At 53.7% G+C, this 18,955-nt stretch overlaps 8 protein-coding genes across 8 annotated transcripts; 4 read left to right on the top strand and 4 right to left on the bottom strand.

The window, feature by feature from the left end:
• Nucleotides 1-831: 831 nt before the first annotated feature.
• HMPREF1541_00091 (uncharacterized protein) lies at nucleotides 832-3,311 on the top strand (the record flags this gene model as incomplete). Its single annotated transcript, XM_008712400.1, has 9 exons — nucleotides 832-986; nucleotides 1,041-1,463; nucleotides 1,531-1,771; nucleotides 1,858-2,001; nucleotides 2,052-2,330; nucleotides 2,382-2,438; nucleotides 2,489-2,594; nucleotides 2,642-2,979; nucleotides 3,036-3,311. The coding sequence occupies 9 exons, from the start codon at nucleotides 832-834 to the stop codon at nucleotides 3,309-3,311; spliced, it is 2,019 nt and encodes a 672-aa protein (XP_008710622.1).
• A 633-nt stretch (nucleotides 3,312-3,944) lies between these two features.
• HMPREF1541_00090 (uncharacterized protein) lies at nucleotides 3,945-5,316 on the bottom strand (the record flags this gene model as incomplete). The annotated part of the gene is made up of 2 exons (XM_008712399.1): nucleotides 3,945-4,793; nucleotides 4,840-5,316. The coding sequence occupies 2 exons, from the start codon at nucleotides 5,314-5,316 to the stop codon at nucleotides 3,945-3,947; spliced, it is 1,326 nt and encodes a 441-aa protein (XP_008710621.1).
• Nucleotides 5,317-6,049: 733 nt separating this feature from the next.
• HMPREF1541_00089 (uncharacterized protein) lies at nucleotides 6,050-7,777 on the top strand (the record flags this gene model as incomplete). Its single annotated transcript, XM_008712398.1, has 1 exon — nucleotides 6,050-7,777. The coding sequence occupies one exon, from the start codon at nucleotides 6,050-6,052 to the stop codon at nucleotides 7,775-7,777; it is 1,728 nt and encodes a 575-aa protein (XP_008710620.1).
• Nucleotides 7,778-7,813: 36 nt separating this feature from the next.
• Nucleotides 7,814-8,842, bottom strand: HMPREF1541_00088 (uncharacterized protein; the record flags this gene model as incomplete). Its single annotated transcript, XM_008712397.1, has 3 exons — nucleotides 7,814-8,019; nucleotides 8,075-8,297; nucleotides 8,351-8,842. 3 exons carry the CDS (start codon nucleotides 8,840-8,842, stop codon nucleotides 7,814-7,816), a joined length of 921 nt encoding a protein of 306 aa, XP_008710619.1.
• Nucleotides 8,843-9,831: 989 nt separating this feature from the next.
• HMPREF1541_00087 (uncharacterized protein) lies at nucleotides 9,832-10,922 on the top strand (the record flags this gene model as incomplete). The annotated part of the gene is made up of 2 exons (XM_008712396.1): nucleotides 9,832-9,877; nucleotides 9,925-10,922. The coding sequence occupies 2 exons, from the start codon at nucleotides 9,832-9,834 to the stop codon at nucleotides 10,920-10,922; spliced, it is 1,044 nt and encodes a 347-aa protein (XP_008710618.1).
• Nucleotides 10,923-15,058: 4,136 nt separating this feature from the next.
• HMPREF1541_00086 (uncharacterized protein) lies at nucleotides 15,059-15,844 on the top strand (the record flags this gene model as incomplete). Its single annotated transcript, XM_008712395.1, has 3 exons — nucleotides 15,059-15,278; nucleotides 15,337-15,425; nucleotides 15,566-15,844. 3 exons carry the CDS (start codon nucleotides 15,059-15,061, stop codon nucleotides 15,842-15,844), a joined length of 588 nt encoding a protein of 195 aa, XP_008710617.1.
• Nucleotides 15,845-16,039: 195 nt separating this feature from the next.
• On the bottom strand, nucleotides 16,040-17,122 carry HMPREF1541_00085 (uncharacterized protein; the record flags this gene model as incomplete). The annotated part of the gene is made up of 1 exon (XM_008712394.1): nucleotides 16,040-17,122. One exon carries the CDS (start codon nucleotides 17,120-17,122, stop codon nucleotides 16,040-16,042), a length of 1,083 nt encoding a protein of 360 aa, XP_008710616.1.
• A 378-nt stretch (nucleotides 17,123-17,500) lies between these two features.
• Nucleotides 17,501-18,779, bottom strand: HMPREF1541_00084 (uncharacterized protein; the record flags this gene model as incomplete). Its single annotated transcript, XM_008712393.1, has 4 exons — nucleotides 17,501-17,664; nucleotides 17,730-17,868; nucleotides 17,980-18,183; nucleotides 18,297-18,779. The coding sequence occupies 4 exons, from the start codon at nucleotides 18,777-18,779 to the stop codon at nucleotides 17,501-17,503; spliced, it is 990 nt and encodes a 329-aa protein (XP_008710615.1).
• Between the last annotated feature and the right edge of the window lie 176 nt (nucleotides 18,780-18,955).

The following is an 18,955-nucleotide window of genomic DNA, read 5'->3' as shown; positions in this document are numbered from 1 at the left end:
AAGCTTTACTGGTCACGAATCTTGGGTAGCCTTCAATGTGCTTGTCTGCAAAAAGCTCCTCAAAATACTCGAAGAGTGGGTATATTTGTTAACAACCCTACAGGAGTCGCATTTGGCTTTTCTGGTAACGTTTGAACTGCGGCGACGCGTCGATCCCTCTGACGGTGGACAGGGAGCGACGGTGCGCAGAAAGGCATCGCACATGGTTTAGCGACGTGGGCATATCAACAGGACTGCTCATCAACAATGCCCCCTGCTGGCTGGTGTGGCTTGCAGCACAGCTAGGCCGCTTCCAGGCTAACAGCTCCCTTCCCGGTGCCCCCCTCTCACACCCCGGACTTTCTGGGTCACTCTCTCAAACTCAATCCCCAGCCTGATTACGGAGTGTTGATGCGCCTTTCGCCTTGGTGCCCTATTCGGCCGTCAAAGCTTCGACAAGTTGCTGTGGTGCGGCCCTGTGCCATATGCAATCTCTCCGAACCCGTTCAATCGTCGCACAGACCCAGAACTCAGGGCAGCCTGGCTTGTCATTGCTGTCCTGCTTGGCCCTAACTAGCCCCGTTGCCTGCCATTCGACGTGAAGCTATTCTTGCTGCCCCATTCATAAGGACAGCTGAGCCCGCTCGCGTGTCGTACGACTTCTTGGTTTCGCTTCTCGTGTGACATCTGCTTCGGCGTGGAAGCGCTGTAGTTGTGCTTGCGACTTTTGCTTACACTCTCCTTCACTTTCACGCGTTCCTCACCTCGTATTTGACCCGTACCTCACCTGTACCTCACCTGTACCTCACCTGTACCTCACCTGTACCTCATTCCGGTCACCCTGCTGTCACCATGGCGGACAAAGACGCCGGTCCCGACGTGCACGCCGAAAAGGCTGACGTCCAGCAAGATGGCGCCCGTCGTGGCTCTCTTCGCGACACCGCCTGGAAAGACGAGAATGTGCGCAAGGCCAGCATCGCCGCCATGACAGAGAACGTTACTGGCGAGTAAGTGACCCTGCTACCATCATCGTCAGCCCTGGCAGCTCACACTCGACTTAGGATCCGCAACCCCTTGACTGGCATCCCACGCGACCAGCTCATGTCCGACGTCGAGGACTATGCCACCAAGAACCAACTCTCAGACATCCTGCCCCTCCTCCGCAAAGGCGCCATTGCGGCCCAAGACCCCGCCGGCTTCGAGAGCATCCCCGAGTTCGACGAGACGGACCGCACCCATCTCCGCAACGAGGTCCTCCGCCGCTGGAAGCACCCCAAGATCCTCTACATCACCATTGTCATGAATTCCATTGCCGCCGCCATCCAAGGCTGGGACCAGACCGGCTCCAACGCCGCCAATCTGGGCTTCCCCATCGACTTCGGCATCCCCGACACGCCGGAGAATGGCTGTACCGACGACTGTGATCGCAACACGTGGATCATCGGTTTCGTCAATAGTGCGCCGTACATCGCCATCGCTCTGTTGTAAGTAACAACGACGCCTCATCACAAAAGGCCCTCAACCACTTTATACTGATAAACTCGATTGCAGTACGGCCTGGATCTCCGACCCCTTCAACGACCTCCTGGGCCGCCGCCACACCATCTTCATCGCCGCCATCTTCTCGCTGATTGCGCCCTTCGGCATGGCGGTCACGCAGACGTGGGGCCAGCTCGTCGCGTGCCGCATGCTGCTCGGTATTGGCATGGGCTTGAAAGAGGTGACGGTCCCGGTGTTCTCGGCGGAGAATGCGCCGACTAATGTGCGCGGTGGTTTGGTCATGTCGTGGCAGGTGAGTTGAATCCAGAGATGCTCTCCATTGGAGTATTTCTCCACCCTGGAGTGAGTTGAAGAGTACTAACTGGGTGCGATCAACAGGTCTGGACGGCCTTTGGCATCTTCCTGGGCACCTGCGCCAACTTGGCCGTCAAGGATGTGCCAGATATCGCGTGGCGTCTGCAGCTCGGGTCGGCCTTCATCCCGGCTATCCCGCTCGTCCTTGGTATCTATTTCTGTCCGGAGGTGAGTATCCGTCTTGAGCGATCGGGTCTGCTCAAGCTAACTGCAGCCAGTCTCCCCGTTGGCTCATGAAGAAGGGCCGCCACGCCCAGGCGTACAAGTCTCTGAAGCGGCTGCGCAACTCGGAACTGCAAGCTGCGCGAGACCTGTATTACATCCACTCGCAGTTGATGCAAGAGGAGATGCTCCTGGAGGAATCTGCCGCGATCAAGACCAAGGGGAACATGTTCACCCGTTTCGTCGAGCTGTTCACCATCCCGCGCATCAGACGTGCCACTCAGGCTAGTGGTATCGTCATGATCGGGCAACAGATGTGCGGTATCAATATCATAGTGAGTGCTAAAGATCTTGGGCGCGGGTGACAGCTGACTCTGTGTGTCAAGGCGTTCTATTCCTCGACCGTGTTCGTTCAGGCTGGCGCTTCGTACACCACTGCTTTGGTAAGTCTGATCCCTCAGCGCATCATTCGTTCACTTGCTGACGGTTGTAGCTCGCATCCTGGGGCTTCGGTCTGATCAACTTCGTCTTCGCGTGGCCGGCCGTCTGGACGATCGATACATTCGGCCGACGTGCCCTGCTGCTCTTCACCTTCCCGAGTAAGTACCGACTCAGCTCAAAATACCTCATACTGATCGCCGAACAGACATGTTCTGGCCCCTGCTCGTGGCGGGCATGTGCTTCTACATCCCCACTGGAAGCGATGCACGCCTAGGCTTGATCGCACTCTTCATCTACATTTTCGATGCCTTTTACTCACCGGGCATGGGTCCCGTGCCCTTCACCTACTCGGCCGAAGTCTTCCCGCTCTCGCACCGCGAGATCGGCATGTCCTGGGCGGTCGCGACCAACAATTTCTGGGCCACCGTGCTGTCCTTGACCTTCCCGTACATGCTCCGCAGCTTCACACCGCAGGGCGCCTTTGGATTCTATGCCGGGCTGAATATCCTCGCGCTGCTCATGATCTTCAGCTGGTTCCCAGAGGTGCGTACCTACATGATTCCCCTTTTGATGATGTACATATACTAACCGATCGCTAGACGAAGCAGCGCTCTCTCGAAGAGCTCGACTACGTCTTCGCCGTCCCCACGCGCACCCACATGAAGTACCAGTGGGGCACCGTGCTCCCCTGGTGGATCCAGCGCTACGTCTTTATGCGCAAGGGCAGGCCGTCGCCGACGCTGTACAAGTTCGACCAGGACGAGGCTGGGAATGTGGTGCCGGCGGGCGGTTATGCTGCTAGACACTCGGGTGGTGGTGGTGGCAGCAGCGGCAGCGATAATGGTGGCCATACGGACGTTGTGAAAACCGTCTAAAGTATGAACGGGGAATTGGGTGAGAGCATTAGCTAAGGTGTTGTGAGTGTGTGAGCAGCCAGCCGGTAACATTCGTTCATAATGCAGAGAGACGCAAGAAGAGCTTAGGGCTTGGATTAGTATTATTGGAGAGGAGGGGATTTGTGCCAAGAAGTAATACCCCAGTCGTGGTAGACTTAGCCGAGACAACTTTGTACCAGGGATATACCCAACGAGATTGACATCGATTGCGCTCTACCGTTCTACATGCCGCCTCCATGTTGGAGTCTTCTTATCTGGTCCGCCCTTGCCATTGATCCTACCCGGCGCTCGGGCCTGTGCTTGAGGGCCCTGGTCCAGCTGATCGCGTATTCAAAGGTGCTTAAGCCTAAGACGCGCCATGCAGCTTCAGATTGAAGCCTCGTGGCTAGACCCATACGCTGCCTTTCCGCTAGGTAATTCGCACTAGCAGCATAACTTAGCGAACTTGTGCTCGCACAGCTGGAAAGGGTCACAGCTATCTATGGTGGTCAGGTTGGTCAGTCGGGCAAGTCAAGCATGAGAGCACTGATAGACCTCAAAGCCGCCTCTTGTGAGAACCATCTCATGAGCTGCTGTGACAGCGTGGTAGTTGATCATGTTCAGGTAGTTGATTCATACAAGAGGCTTGAGCAATTTCCCCAGCTCCAGCCCCTCGGTGGTATCCGGATACTCCAGCTCCGCAATAAAGAACCCTCTCCTTCTACTTGCCCCGACCATCGGCTCCCCGCTTCCAAACCACTCCACATGCACATCAGCGTGGAAAGCCAGCCACCGCTGATTCACCTCTCCCTTGCAGCCACGCAAAGCGACATTCGGCCCACCCGGCGCAACCACCTTGGCGGGCGTGTCTCCAGTCCGCAACAACGTGCCCGCATACGGCCGCCTGACCCGATCCTTCCCGGACCGGATGTTGTGCCACCTACACTCTTCAACGCCGTAGCGCGGATCAGCGAGGCAAACGACGTGCTCAACGCGGTACGATGCGTCGGTGAAGCAGCCTGCGTTGAAGATGAGGTGGTAGGCGCCCTCGTAGCCGTCGATGTGGCGTGATGCGAAAGGGTGGTACCATAGCATGGGGTTCTCGAGGTAGGCGCCGTCGAAGTGCTGGTTTGTGACGACTTCGAAGGGGGCACTAGTGTTTAGTAAGGAGGTGAGATTGTTAGGGTCGAGTGGCGCCGCCATGATGGGCGTGGGCGTGTTGGGGAGGTTGGAGTTGCCGCAGGCGCCGCCGCTGCCGACAGCGTTACCGTCGACTTTGTAGAGGAGGTAGGATTTGTGTGTTAGGGGGTCGTGGAAGAATTGCGGGTCGATGGCGCCGCCAGCGGTGAAGTTACAGACTAGTGGGTGGGAGAGTGGAGTGTAGGGGCCGAGGGCGCTGGTGGAAGTGGCAGCCCCAATGCAGTGTCGACGAGGGTGGGACGCTGCGAGGGCTGAGTAGTAGAGGATAAAGGACGTCGGGCTCTGGGGGTTGTTAGCAGCGCCTGCAAGGCTATGGCTCATGACTGACAACTTCCACCACGCTCGGCGCCCAGACGGCTATGTCATGGAGCTGTTTGGCGGTCCAGGGCCCAGGATCTGGTAAGGCGTCTTGTCCAGGAAAGAAAGTCCAGCTGCTGATGTTGCTGGTTGGAGCGGTGGCAACCTGGATGTTGGCGGTAGAGCCATTGCGGGTTGCATAAGCGTAGAATGTATCATCGGACTCGATGAAGCACGGATCTGGGAAGTTCTCGTTGATCAGGACGTACTCAGCTGCAAGTCTGCTGAGCTCCGGCGCCGAGAGGCCCTCGGGCCGGACAGGTTCGAGCCTGTCTTCATTTCTGAAACCGACAATGACTAAGAACCCCAGGATAAGGATGTTTAAGATCAACAGAGACGTGGATACGATTAAGAAGACGTGGTTTCGCTTGCCGGAAAAGAATGTTTTGGCTCGCCAGCGAAGCCTTGACGTCAGCGCCCGCTCTTGCACCGCGATGGGTCTGTCCATGGCGAACGTATTCATGTCCGGGTGCATCGCTTTGTCATTCTAGCAGACCATTTTGAACCTATGCACAAGATATTGGAAGGCATGAGATAAGGAGCTCAACGGCATGCGTTGTCTCACAGATGCCAAGAGAGGGGCCCCTTTTCCAAGACACGAGAGGGATATAGGCTTAACAAGAACAGAGCCGAAACACACAGTAGTTCAGGAGAGGAATTTGAACCTGAAGGTTTGTATAGGATTCAGCTTTATTGCGTTGGACACATTGACGAGGACTAACAGCGTTCGAGGGGTTGCCTGGTAAGGCGCGCGCTTTTCTTGGCAGTGGATGGCAGTGGGGTACTGGGCAGAAGTAGAACGATCGTTGCCCCGCCATTCGTACGTTGGTGAGGCTGTAAAAATATCTACGCCATTCAATCTTGCCTGTGAACCTTCGATCATGGCGTTTATACCAATGGACCAGGTGCAAAATGTCTTTTGACTCAATCATGGACCTGTTTGACTGAGGTTTGTGCGGGGCAGCGACGCACGCTCCTTCCCACGAGGTCCTACTGGCCATGACGTATTAGCTGTCAAAGACAGAGTTCCAGCTTCAGCGCACCACACATATCTCTACAAGTTGCATTTTAGTATCGCAGTTCTGTCGTGGTCAACGCAGTCGATGTTGCCACTGGCGCACCGCATCCGATCGACCCAGTTGCTGAACCGCATCGGCGCCAGTCCAAGGCTATCCTCTACAATGACTTCAGACTCCAAGTTCAATGGTCTCCCACTCTGGAAAGACAAGCCAGTGAAGACGAAGTTGTCTGGCCGTCTCCTACTGGATACCCCGTTCTTGAACAAAGGCACTTGTTTCACCCACGAAGAACGCCATGAGTTCGGTCTTCATGGCCTCCTGCCGACCAATGTGCAGAATATCGATCAGCAGGTTGCTCGGGCCTACCAACAGTACTCGTCTCTGCCCGACGATCTTGCCAAGAACAACTTCATGACCTCAATGGCTGGGCAGAACTCTGTTCTCTACTACCGTCTCATTCTGGATCACATCACAGAGATGTTCTCAATCATCTATACACCCACCGAAGGTGACGCCATTGAGAATTACTCTCGTATTTTTCGTCGGCCTGAAGGTTGTTTCCTTCCCATCGGCCATGTTGATGAAGTCGAAGAACGCATGTCGAAGTTCGTCGTACCTGACCAAGACGGCAACGGAGTCGACTACATCGTTGTTTCTGATGGCGAGGAAATTTTGGGGATCGGCGATCAGGGCATTGGCGGAATTCTTATCTCGACGGCCAAGCTGGCCCTCACTACCGCTTGTGCCGGCATCCACCCCAACCGCACGCTCCCCGTTGTTCTCGACACGGGAACTAATAATGAGGAGCTCCTCGAAGATGATCTATATCTAGGCATCAAACACCCACGAGTCCGGGGCGAGAAGTACGATGAGTTGGTCGAGAACTTCATCAACACGGCGAACAAGCTCTTCCCAAACGCGTACATTCATTTCGAGGACTTTGGCGTCACGAATGCACGTCGATTGCTGGATAGATACCGTAAGCGGACTGCTTGCTTTAATGACGATATTCAAGGCACGGGCTGTGTCACTCTGGCGGCCATAATGGCGGCGTTAAAGATCAGCAAGCTCAAACTGACCGACATGCGTATGGTTGTGTTTGGATCAGGCAGTGCTGGCTGTGGAATTGCTGAACAAGTCCAATCTGCCATTGCAGCAGAGGCGAATAAGTCAAAGGACGAGGTCAAGCGGAATATCTGGTGTGTGGATCGGGATGGGCTTATACTGGACCAGATGGATCTCTCAATCGCTCAAAAGCCGTTCGCTAGGGCAGCCTCTGAATGGAGCGGTAAAGATACTAAGTCTCTGCAAGCCATTATTGCAGAAGTAAAGCCGCATGTACTCATTGGCACCTCGACAAAGCCTGGAGCGTTCACTCAAGAAGTGGTCGAAGAAATGGCAAGACATGTTGAGCGACCTGTCATCTTCCCTCTATCGAACCCGACTCGATTGCACGAAGCTCAGCCTAGCGACATTAACAAGTGGACTAAAGGAAAAGCCCTCATTGCTACTGGATCTCCCTTCCCACCGGTCGAGTTTGAAGGCAATAAGTATGAAGTCGCTGAGTGTAACAACAGCGTCTGCTTCCCAGGTATTGGACTCGGCGCTGTTCTGTCCAGGGCCAAGCTTCTTACCGATAAGATGCTGGCTGAGGGCGTGAGAGCACTGGCAGACGCGAGTCCAGCGCTCAAAGATGCCAATAAAGGATTGGTTCCTGATGTCGACCAAGCAAGACCGGTCAGTGTCAAGATAGCAATGGCTGTCATTAGAGCTGCTCAAGATGAAGGTCTGGCGAGGACCAGTCATATTCCAGAGAGCGATGAAGAGCTCGAACAGTGGGTTAAAGCTCAAATGTGGGAGCCTACGTACAAACGGTACGAAAAGGTCTAGGCAATGCCAAATTCCTTTACCAACAGAGCGTGCGAATCACGTCTTGATAGCCTTTGACTGAGGCTGCGTACCCTCCAACCCATTCACACCAATCTGGAGGAAGTACTGGTCTTGTGCCACCTTCACACCAACCTCGCCTCGAATCATCTCTTCAACATCCCAACAGGACCAAACGAAACGCCCGTGCAAGAACTGAGCTTCACTAGACGTACACCAGACAGCAAATGCTCCAGGAAGATCTTCTTCACAGAGTTAGCTGTGCACTGAACCCTGTCGGTAAAGGCGCAGAAAACTTACCGTCATCCCATGGCAAAGAATCTCCAGTGTACCCAGCCGCACGTGCGGCGTCGGTATGGATGGCTCCTGGGTGAAAGCTGATGATCTGAGCCTTTTGGACTGGCACATCTCTCGCAATCTGTTGGATAGCCAGTGTGCTGGCATTCTTGGTCAGGTTATAGTTCGGCTTGAAACCTGGGACTTCGAAATCGTATGCCGAGAAAGAAGAAATGTTGATCAATGCCTGTCACTGAATCAACAAACTGAAGATCAGAAATTCAATACAGCAGCACATACCTTCCTGTGTCCGTTCGGATTCACCTCACTTTGCTTGAAGAACCTCTGGGCAAAGTCGATGGTGCCACGTACATTGGCATTGAACTCGTCCCAGATCTGCTGCAGGTCTGTGCCGATAAGAGGACCAGTGGTTTGGATGACCGCCGCATTCAGAACAAGTACGTCGATGATGATGTTCTCGGCATGCAGTACGTTCCACAATTCCTCCGTGCTCTTCAGGTCGGACACATCACACTTGAGTGCCGAGAGGCGACCAGTGAATTCAGGGACTTCTTGCTTTATCTTGACAGTAGCATGTTTTAACACGTCCAAGCGGCGACCAACGATAACTATCTTAGCCGCTCCGGCTTGGGCGAACGCTTTGGAGATCGCATAGCCTATGCCAGCCCCACCACCAGTGATGAGGATGGTCTGTCCTTCTTGAGACAGTTCTGGCCTCGAGGGAAGGATGGCAGGGTATGGTCTCTTGTGTTTGATCTTGATGAACGACATAGTGCAACTCGTGTCAAGCAATCTTTGTCTGACCGTGTTAGTTTGCAAGTTCTAATACTGAACGGAGAACACACCTGGGTCCTGCTCTTTATGTATACGTGAAGCAAGACGGAACCCATCAAGAAGAAGGGGCCCCTTACGACAGGCTATTTCGCGTCGACTTACTCGCGCTCACGACAACCCTCTCTGCATAGCCTAACACTAAACGTATCCCCCATAACCACATTGCGGATTTATTATCCAACAAAGCGGACTTACGATCTCGCCGCCCTAACATTAAACGATGGTCTCAGGTCAATTGCTTGACCACCAACCGGTATACCAAAAGCGCGAACACTGCCAGACGCCCACTCAAGTAACCAGCGCAATTCTTCTCCATGGTTAGTGTCGTCTGGATCGACTGACATACAGCAATGAGTTCGGGTGGATACACCATACTCGGACTTCTATACTAGGCATCTTTCAAAAGCAGCAAGGCAATTGGCCGGAATTGCTCAGTTGACCTGGTCCGCCGCCGTCGGACGAGCAGCGACGAGCTGCTAATTTGACTCCACTGGAAACTCCGCGGGACGTTTTCCAAAGTCCGCAGGTTTGCTTACTTGACTCTGTGATCTATGCTCCTTGCCGGCCACCCGTTTAGTGAAGCTAAGATTTGCTTCCCAACTTTGTTGGACCAGCTTTTGCCGCACACACCTCGAGTATGCTGTCCCCGCAGCGAGCGGCAACCAGGCAGAAGGCTTGTGCTCCTTGCATAAAAGGGAAGCGAAGGTGTGATTTGCAATACCCTACCGTAAGTGTTCCGACTCCGCCAAATTACATTTGGGCCTACTTTGGTTTTCGATGAGCGACAGTTCTCGCTGCTGAGGTAGTGACCCTCTCGTGTCTCCTGCGATACTGATGGAGACTCCATTGGCAGTGTGGGCGATGCTTGGCGAGGTCCCTCGATTGCCATTATCCTTCAACAAGATTACATAAACCTAGCCCGCGTCATGAATTCTCACGACGACCTCAAACAACGGAGTCAAATCCCGACGAGTCCAGTGGACCTTTGACCGATCTACAATGCACTATAATCTCGCCAGTAGCGCCGAGGGCGTGCCATCCTGAGCAACACCGTGAGCCAACTGCGCCAGACAGATCTCCTCACAGCCTCAATGTCGCCGCTACCGCTCCTGCTGCGAAGGAAGAACGCCTCAACAACCTCGATCAGACGTTGGTCGCGCCGGATTCATGGCAGGTCTATCATCCATACCGGACTAGCCTTGAGCAAGTAAATGCCTCTACTCTTGGAACAGCCATACTTGAGGTGCAGGAATGGCTGAAAGTCTGGGTGCTCGTGGGGCGCACGCCTTTCATACACTCCCAGACATATCGGGACCAGATGCCACAGTGCCTCCAGGACGCCTATACAGCGTGCGCAACCTACTATGCCAGCACCAAAGATACTAAGGGTATTGCTCTGCAAATCATAGAAGACTTTGTTGGGCGCCTCTTGGACGACATGGCCATCGAAGATGTCGAGTCTTTATCGCCATCTTGTGTGCTTGTTCTACATCTAGCACGGGTGCAGGCAATGCTCGTATACCAAACAATCCGCCTCTTTGACGGCGATATCAGGCAGAGAGCACTGGCGGAGGAACAAGCGCCGACGCTCAAGAACTGGAATGAAGCTATGCTCACATGTGCCCTACGAAGCAGCCAATTCATCCAGTCTATCAATCGGAATCGGAATCTGGGCGACTTCGCCGCCTGGCAAGCCTGGATCTTGGCAGAGTCGTGCCGCCGTACATGGGTAGTGAGCAGCGTCGTTCAATGCACGTACTACATTCTCAAAGGAGGGTCTGCTTACTGCCCGGGACATATAATGTTCACGGCAAGGACGGGTCTTTGGGCCGCCGAGACGTGCTTCGCCTGGGTGGAGGCGCAGCAGGACAAAGACCCGCTCTTCTACAATGATGCCAACGGTGGAGACATCATGGCTCAAGCAACGATCAAGGATGTTGATGAATTCGCACTATGGGCTTTGAAAGTGTCCACGTCGCCGGGCACCGTGGAAAGCTGGAGCTCTGTTCACAAATAAGACCTTTCGCACGCTACCACGTCGACGGCTTAGCACGTGAAATATATGACGGTCCAGCAGCCAAAACTCCAGCCCATTCTATCGCGGAAGACTCTCTCGTGCTCATTCCTGTTCTCCCTCTGACATATCACCCCTGGGACCCTGGCACCACCTGTGTGTATCAGACATGCCAGGAGTGAAATATTCAGTGTAGAATTCATGCGGTACTCCAGAATCAGATTCAGCCTCCGAAGGCAGTAATGATGACCTCTGTTGCTGTGGGACGTTCTCCAAGCTGAGGTCACTCCATGCATCGATCCGCGGAGAACGTCTCGCTCGACTAATGGAACCACTGTGACTATCAGAGTCTGATACTGGATCGTTGTCGCCTTCCATGCTTGGAGATCGGGCTAACTGACGAAGACGAAGTTGTTCCCGACGGATCCCCTCCACGACCGGTGCACCTGTTCTGGAAAGGTAATTCTCAGGGTGGCTGAAGTCAGTAACGTGGTCTGGATCAAGCTCGGCCTCAAACCGATCTTTGACTTCTTGGGGCAGGTTTTCAAACCGCATCGCGAGATATTCATTGCGCCGCGAGTCCATACGACGGTAGTAGCCAGCAGACTCCTGTCTCAAGACCTCAGATGGCGGACTGCGCTCAGTCGCGCTGCGTCTTTCGAGCCGTTGACCAAGGTCCAGGTACGTATCGTCATCAGCTTCCTCGTCTTCAGCTTCTGACGAAGACACGGATGGGGTATCAGAATCATGTTTTTGATACCCGGCAGCTGCTTTGCATTCGTCGCAATCGGCTCGAAACATCTCTTCACCTTCCGAAGGAATCAAGTTATGGAAGTAGTCGTGACGATACTCGCAGTTGCGTCGCTCGAGCTCCGGTGGTCCCAAGATCGGTTGTCTTCTCTCGTCCAGGACGAAGCGTCCATTATCGACTCTTATAAAACACCGATAGACCGGTCTCCAGAACGGCTGGAGTTGATGTCCGCACCTACCGATATAGCGATTTTCTTGTCTCCAACATTGGCACATCTCGTTAATGCTGGATTTTATCTCTCCCAAAAGGATTTGGAGCAATTGGCTGCAGGTGTTTTGACTTGTCATTCGTATGAGGTTCTTGTTGCCAGTTCGAACTACCGTACAGCGAAACTTTGGTCCTTTTATCTACACTCATGTAGCAACGTGTGAGCAAACAACCCTGTAGAGACTATCATATGGGTACGCAACACACCAAACTCATAATCACACAACATATGTCAAGGATCATAAAAACGGTAATACCAAAGGGGAATCTGAAGGTGATTCACTAATCTTCCAATGACATGCTACAAACATCGGTGTTCCGCCCAGTGATGGCAGTAAATCCAAAGAATCAGTAAACAAACGACGCAGATTACAGACGAAAGTTACTACAGTACCATTCTACATCATCAGTAATATGGTCAAAACGGTGGTCGTAGCAGTCATGCTGTGCAACCACAACTGTTTGTTGACCCCTCGACGAAGTACTTAAGAGAAATTTTCACGTAGGAAAATCATCGCCTGAGCCAGTACTCCGAGAGACGAGTTAGGTCAAGTCGACATCGCCGGCCGACGCCATGTGCTACACAATTGTTGTCCAAGAAATCCTTCAATGTGACAGATGTCATAGATACGAGTCAGTCCAAGAAGTCGAAAGGTACAAGGCATGTGGTCTACCTCCCGATGGGAAAAGGTTTACAAAAGAGTATGTCAAAGACTGCGAGCATGGATTCGAAGTGGAAAGGACTGTAAGGCGCCGCGGTCTGGATATGTATTGCCGGCGTTGTGTCGAAAATATGAGGACATTGGGATTGAATAGGGGGATCCATACCATAGACCCGACAGCACGTCTCAAGTCCGAGGGAAGGATCAGCGACTTCGAGCAATCGGGTGATGAGACAGAGACCCAGAGCTCATCCCGCGTGGAGCGCCCACCAAGGCCAAAACGCCGTCGCGCTCGACCACAGCAGTCAGGGCCAGATAGTGAAAGCGAGATGTCAGACAGCACCAGCGGCGGACCTCAATCTCTACCTCGCTCCTCAAATCCTCTACGGGATCTCATACAAGAGCTCGATGATGAGGAATGGTGGACAGACTCACTTCCACCCATCGACGTTCCTTCGCGACCTCCTCGTCCCCCTCGTCCAACAGACCCGAGCTCGTTGCTATCAATGGAGCAGAGCGACCTCACGGCAACCGACTCTCAAACAGGCACTGAGACTCTTGCCGATACGCAAGCTGGCACAGAGTCCCTCACCGGCTCCCGTTCCAGTGATGTGGCCCAAATCCGAAAAGAATCTCGCACCGAAAGACGCTTCCGAAGACTTTCAAGCGACCAGCAGGCGAATGTCAGCCGCCGCATGAGTGAACTGAGAGACTTGTTTTGGGTGCCTCCTGCGGGAAAATCAAGGCGAAGTGAAAGACTACACGGTGGATCGCAGAGTTCCGGCTCCGAGAGCGACTCTGGACAGCCATCGTGCAGCAAGCGGCCTGTATCTATAGTACAATCACCGTCCGTTACGGACGTGTCCACGAATCCCGAGAGTCTCAGCACTGCGGCCAAAGAAGCCTCGCAGTCATTGGTCTCTGAGCCGGAAGCCTCGAGCGCGTTTGATCAGAGGCAATCGAGGAGATCAAAAGGCAAAGAAAAGCATGACAACGGCAGTGGTAGCAGCAAGTTGAAGTTCTGGAGGAAACGCTAAAATTGCTTTCTGTAGCCTGCAGAACCCAAAGGCTTCAGCAAGTTACCGATGGACAATGGCTCTTTGCTGTCACAAAATGCTTGAAACTCTGTTACTGCTACTTTGTGCTTCCAAGAATAGCCTTGTCTCTTCTTTGTGCCAGCACTCAGCGTTCCAGGCACACTAGTGAGCATAAATATCGTTGCGTTTTCCTGGTCTTGATGTTTTCTCCACAATCAGCACTTGTTGAATAACAGAACGCACGACTCGTACGAAACCAACTTTTCACATCCAATCGAACAATTTCAAACACCACCATGCCTGTCATCAATGGCGCTGGCGTCAAGACCGGAGGCACGTCTTACGGCTCAGGAACCTTACATGTGCCAGGCACTAAAGGTCCGAAGGGTCCAAAGAAGTAAGTTGCACTTGTCCAGGCTATAAGCCAAAAAGCACAGGTCTCAACAACACTGCTGCTGTACCTTGCGCAGAACAGGTAAGTCTAAGAGTAGCTACGAGAATAGATCTCCATGATATCAACATCTGAATCTCGTATTACGTTCATCCTCTGTGCAACAATACATAAATCTTCTCCTTTGCTTCGCATCTCTTCCTGAGCACGTTCAAACTCAAGAGACTTAGTAAAATGCGGTCTTTATACGCTGGGCCTATGCAAAGGACGAGTTTGTGTGACTCAGGAGTCATTGCCACTGGTAACTATCAATGCAGGATATTGCCACGACCTAGGGCTCAAATTCCGCAAGCTCGTGGCGTATGGAGCTCTGTATGCCGGTATCAGTGCATTGTCTGTGACCAAACGCCGGATTCCTAGTAGGACCTCGCCAGTGTCACTAATCTAATGGAATATGTTACGCATGAACGAGCAGACGAGCCACTTCTCTAATTGTCATGGTTCTGACGAAGACTTGATATCATCAAAGGCCAACAAATGGACTGATCTACCCTCTGAAGTTTTGTCTGCGCACCTGAAACTGTCCCTATCCGTTGTCCACTATCAAGACTTTCTTCTCACACAACGAGAAAGTACGCACAGAATTCTCGCCTTCGTTGCGTGCCCACATCCCTGAAACCTTGAACCGGTGCTATCCAATATCAGCACACCTCTTTTCACAAACCCATTATGTGTGGCCACGTACAATGCCGTACATCCTTCGACTGCGCCTGTTGCGGTCAAAGCTACTTTGAGCATAGAAACGAATCCTTGTGCCTGGTACAATAATACTGGGCCATTCGGTGAGCTTTTCCCAAGGTGCTGCTCGTAGACAGGACATGACGCGGACTATTACTCGTCTTCGTATACATAATAGTGATGTCATACTATACACAAGCATGGCCCCATTAAAATGTACGGTTTCCCATCATGAACCTCGATACCCGATCAAACAGCCTCCATTCCTATACCACTAATATAGAACTATCGTCATGGCAGAAACAACCGAATCCCTCCACCGCAATTTTGAGCTCAAACCCGACGCCAAGGTTTTGACCGGCCATGTGGGCGACCTTCCAGAAGGCGTCAGCAAAGATGTCGACTACGAACCACATCCAGAGAAGTCGATACCGTTGTCTCAGGAGCATCAAGCCATCGTGCAGCACATTCTGAACCTCTACGGTGGCAGCGCCAGCGAGGAGGACATGCAAGGTACTCCAGCGCATCTCACTTGCCATATCCGGCCCCTTTCCCAGCTGATTCCCTCCAGTGTACGCCGCGAAAGCCATCTACGACGACCCCTATTCGTACTGTGATACGCGGTACAAGATCGCTGGACAATGGTACGGTCTTCCCAAGGTACGTCTCATCCCAGCAGTGCCAGTTCGCTGTCGAATGAGGTCCTGGCACTCGAGCATCGTCCCTGGCTCAAGTCATAGCTCCGTGGCCCCGCCGTTCCCATCTTGCGGTCCTTCTAATAGCAAGATTCTCTATTTCAGGTCTTCAGCAGCCTCCGAACCCTCGCCACGGAAGTCGTTTCCGCCACGCCCACGGAAATCATCTTTAAGATGCGACACGAATACACGCCGAAGCTGCTGCACACGCCCAAAGCCGTCGACAGCCTGATAACGCTAACGATAGATGAAGAGGGGCGTGTGCGCTACCACAAAGACATGTGGAATGCCAAGGACTATAGCCATGAAGGGCTGGGGAAGGTGTTGAAGACGCTGAATGGCGATCAGCTGACGAGGGTGACGCAGCCGCCGGAGAATCTGTGAGAGAGCCGTGCGCAGGGGAACGGCTTCGGGAGTATATGTAAAGTCGACTGTGGGTATTGAAGCCAATGTAATCGAAACCGGTGAAGTCGTCTGATTGGGGATGGAGTGTGGCGGAGCTCTGGCCCAGCCGCGTCTTGTGTGGACGAGTGAGCAAATTCAAATTCCTTCGTGCAAATTCCTGTCGAGTGAATGTCTTCACGTAACCTCGCCCAGAACCGCCCCACGCTCCTGTCCGAGCAACCGCGCCCCCCTACGCGACCGCATCTCATTCGAGCGTTTCACGACCTCGGTGTCAAATGCCCACCACCAGCCTTGAAATACCTTCTCACCCACCTCCCAGTTCCGGTCGCTGTACGGATCGTCTCCCCAGATACGTGCGCCCTCGGCACTGTCTTCTAAGTCGTAGACAAAGTCGACAAGCGCCGTTGGCGTGGCGGCGATAGCGGGTCGGAGATCTACTGGGGCGGACAGGACATGAATTAGCTTGTCGCGCACGGTCGGCCAGGGGAGGAGGTCGATGATGGGCGAGTGTTGCTGCGTTCGTTGTAGGGCTGTTGGCTGCAGGTTCGGTGGGAGGTGAGAGTAGTCGGCGAAGCTGTTCAGTGGGTCGCTGAATGGAGAGAGCGCATCGAGTTGCCAGATCAGCTCGCGTATACCGAGGCGGGAAGCGATGGCGGTGGCGCCGCGAAGCAGGGCAAGCTCGAGGACTTCAAGGTGGGCTTCATCCGGGAAGTCGTAAGTGGGAGACTTGGTGGAATCGGTAACTGGGGAGGAGAAGGATGTTAGAGATGAGGCGTGTGTTGATGAGAGGCAACTTGGCGATCCGGGCAATGATGGTAGCCGCCATGGATCACTCTGGGTTGAGAGCTGCAAGTCTTCGGGGAAGACTGTGTAGGACAAGTCGTAGGCGAAAGGGTCGTCGAGCGCACCTGCAACTGATGTAGCCACCGCCTGCTCGAAGACGGCGGGCGGGTAGGCTCTGTCCAGCTTCTCAAATGCTGAGGCATCAATTGGCTGTGATTCTTCTTTGCTGCCTGTCGCCCCGTTCTCGCCACCTGACGCTACTTCATTCCGAGCTGCCTCTGGTGACGACGGTGATGTGGCCGTCGTCTGAGGCTGTGGTGATTTTGCGGCAGCCTCGAGCTTTTTCACATGCTCCTTGCGTCGCTGTCTGTACCTTCTTTGGGCGAGAACGTTCAAGACCCGCTTCCGCTCTTCTGGATCCTCCCCTTTGGAAGGCACGGCGAGATCTGCCGCTTTTCTCTTCACCTGGGTCATCACAGACACGAGTCTTAATTGAGATCAGAAGGCCAAGATCTCAGCTGAAGAACTTGGGTAAGCGAACCCAGACCAGTTGAAAGACATAGTGGATCTCGCCAACAGCACGCCCGCGAACGACCTATATACTGTTTGATCGAAGCCAACAGTCCGTTAACATCAGATGTTGACGATAACGTTATGCTGTTGCCGCTTTTCCAACCCCGCCGAGATATACGAGGGATGCCGCTCTGTGTTAGCCAAATGAAGGCTAGACTTCCAAGATCTTCAGGCGGCAGCATGATGTGGCCGTATTCGTATATCCCTTAGCAATTACCAAGCCTCACGCCAACGGCAACACGACATGTTCCGACATGCGTGTCATCGTCCGTCCCGAGACTAAGATGGACTCGCGGTCGAGACAAAGCGCAAAATGTCCTCCATCACTTGTCCAGCGTGGGTCAAATACAAGCCATGAGCTGCCTTTTCGTAGATCTTCACCTCACACAGATCCACCGGGACGAGTTTCTCGATCAAGTGAGCGCTCGCCGAAGCCGGCATACCTGAAAACTCTGGTCAGCCTTATTTGCTCGAGTATTGCAAAGTTGAGGAGCAGTCTATAGCTCACCCTGATCGCCGTCTCCATGCAGCACCAAGACCCTCCGATCAACCTTCTTTAATTCCTCGCTGAGATCTCTCCCGGTGATGATCATTGTGCATCTCTCCACCGCTAATGCGTCTGCCTGCTTGACAATATCCTCAAAGTACTCTGGCTTGGTGGCCGGCAGTTCCTATCGACCCACCATCGTTAGTCAACAATGCACGACCATCTTCCACCTTCCACGTCTGCAGCCAAGACAGCAGGAAAGATAGGAAACGGGGGGCAGCCGACTCACAATACCCAGCCCCATATCTGCCCTTGTCCCAAACACGCCATGGATCGCCTCGCGCACAAACCCCACGCGATCGTCTCGCAGGCCCTGCAGGATCGTGTCCCACAGCTCCCGAGGCGGCGCTGTGGGGTTGCTCTCGCACTGCAACGGAAAGGGCAGACTCGGACCCATCCAGATGAAGCCCTTGAACTGCAATTGATCATGTCAGCAGGTGAAATGTCATATCGCGGATCTTTCAGGCAGAAGAGGTAAGGGGAAAGCAGAGCAAGCAGAAGGTAACAAAGAATCAAAGCGCAACTCACCCGTTCCTTCAACCCTTCCTCCAAACCCTCACACGCCAGCAACGCCTCACCACACCCCATACTCGCAGCCGCGAACGCCCAGTTCCCGTCGATCCCCGCGTGCTGAAGTACAGCCCTTGTATCGGCAGCGAAAGTATCGTACGTTGTCGTCATTTCCTGCCTGGTGTCCTTGTCCTCTCCAGAAATACCACCCCATTCCGACTTCCCGAAACCGCGGCGGTCGGGCGCCACACAGCGGATGCCGTGGTTCTGCGAGAGGGGCAGCATCAGGTGCGTAAACATGCGCGAGGACATGGGCCAGCCGTGGAGGAAGACGAGGGTAAATGACTCGGCGAGAGTGGGGAGTGGGGTGGTGGTGAGCGTGTTGGAAGGCTGGAAAGGCTTGAGTTCGGCATTTGCGGAGCTGCTGTCGGATGGAGGAGGGGGGCCATAGTCGCTGTAGACGAGGCGTGCGCCATCAATGGGAGAGGACAGGTACGGCATCGTTGTTGGGGGGGCTGGGAAGTCGGTGATATGCTAGGTATGGGGATGAGAGCGTATTCCAAGATGAAGGAGGCAATATATTGGGCAGTCTCTTTCGTGCGTGTACTGGCCGGATCTGGAGTGAGCAGATCGGGCCAATGGCGCTGTACATATACGGCCGCAACCTCTTCAAGCAT

This window comes from Cyphellophora europaea, assembly GCF_000365145.1.
Source record: "Cyphellophora europaea CBS 101466 unplaced genomic scaffold supercont1.1, whole genome shotgun sequence".
Classification (NCBI taxonomy): Eukaryota; Fungi; Ascomycota; class Eurotiomycetes; order Chaetothyriales; family Cyphellophoraceae; genus Cyphellophora; species Cyphellophora europaea.
This window is presented reverse-complemented; position numbering and strand designations above follow the sequence as displayed.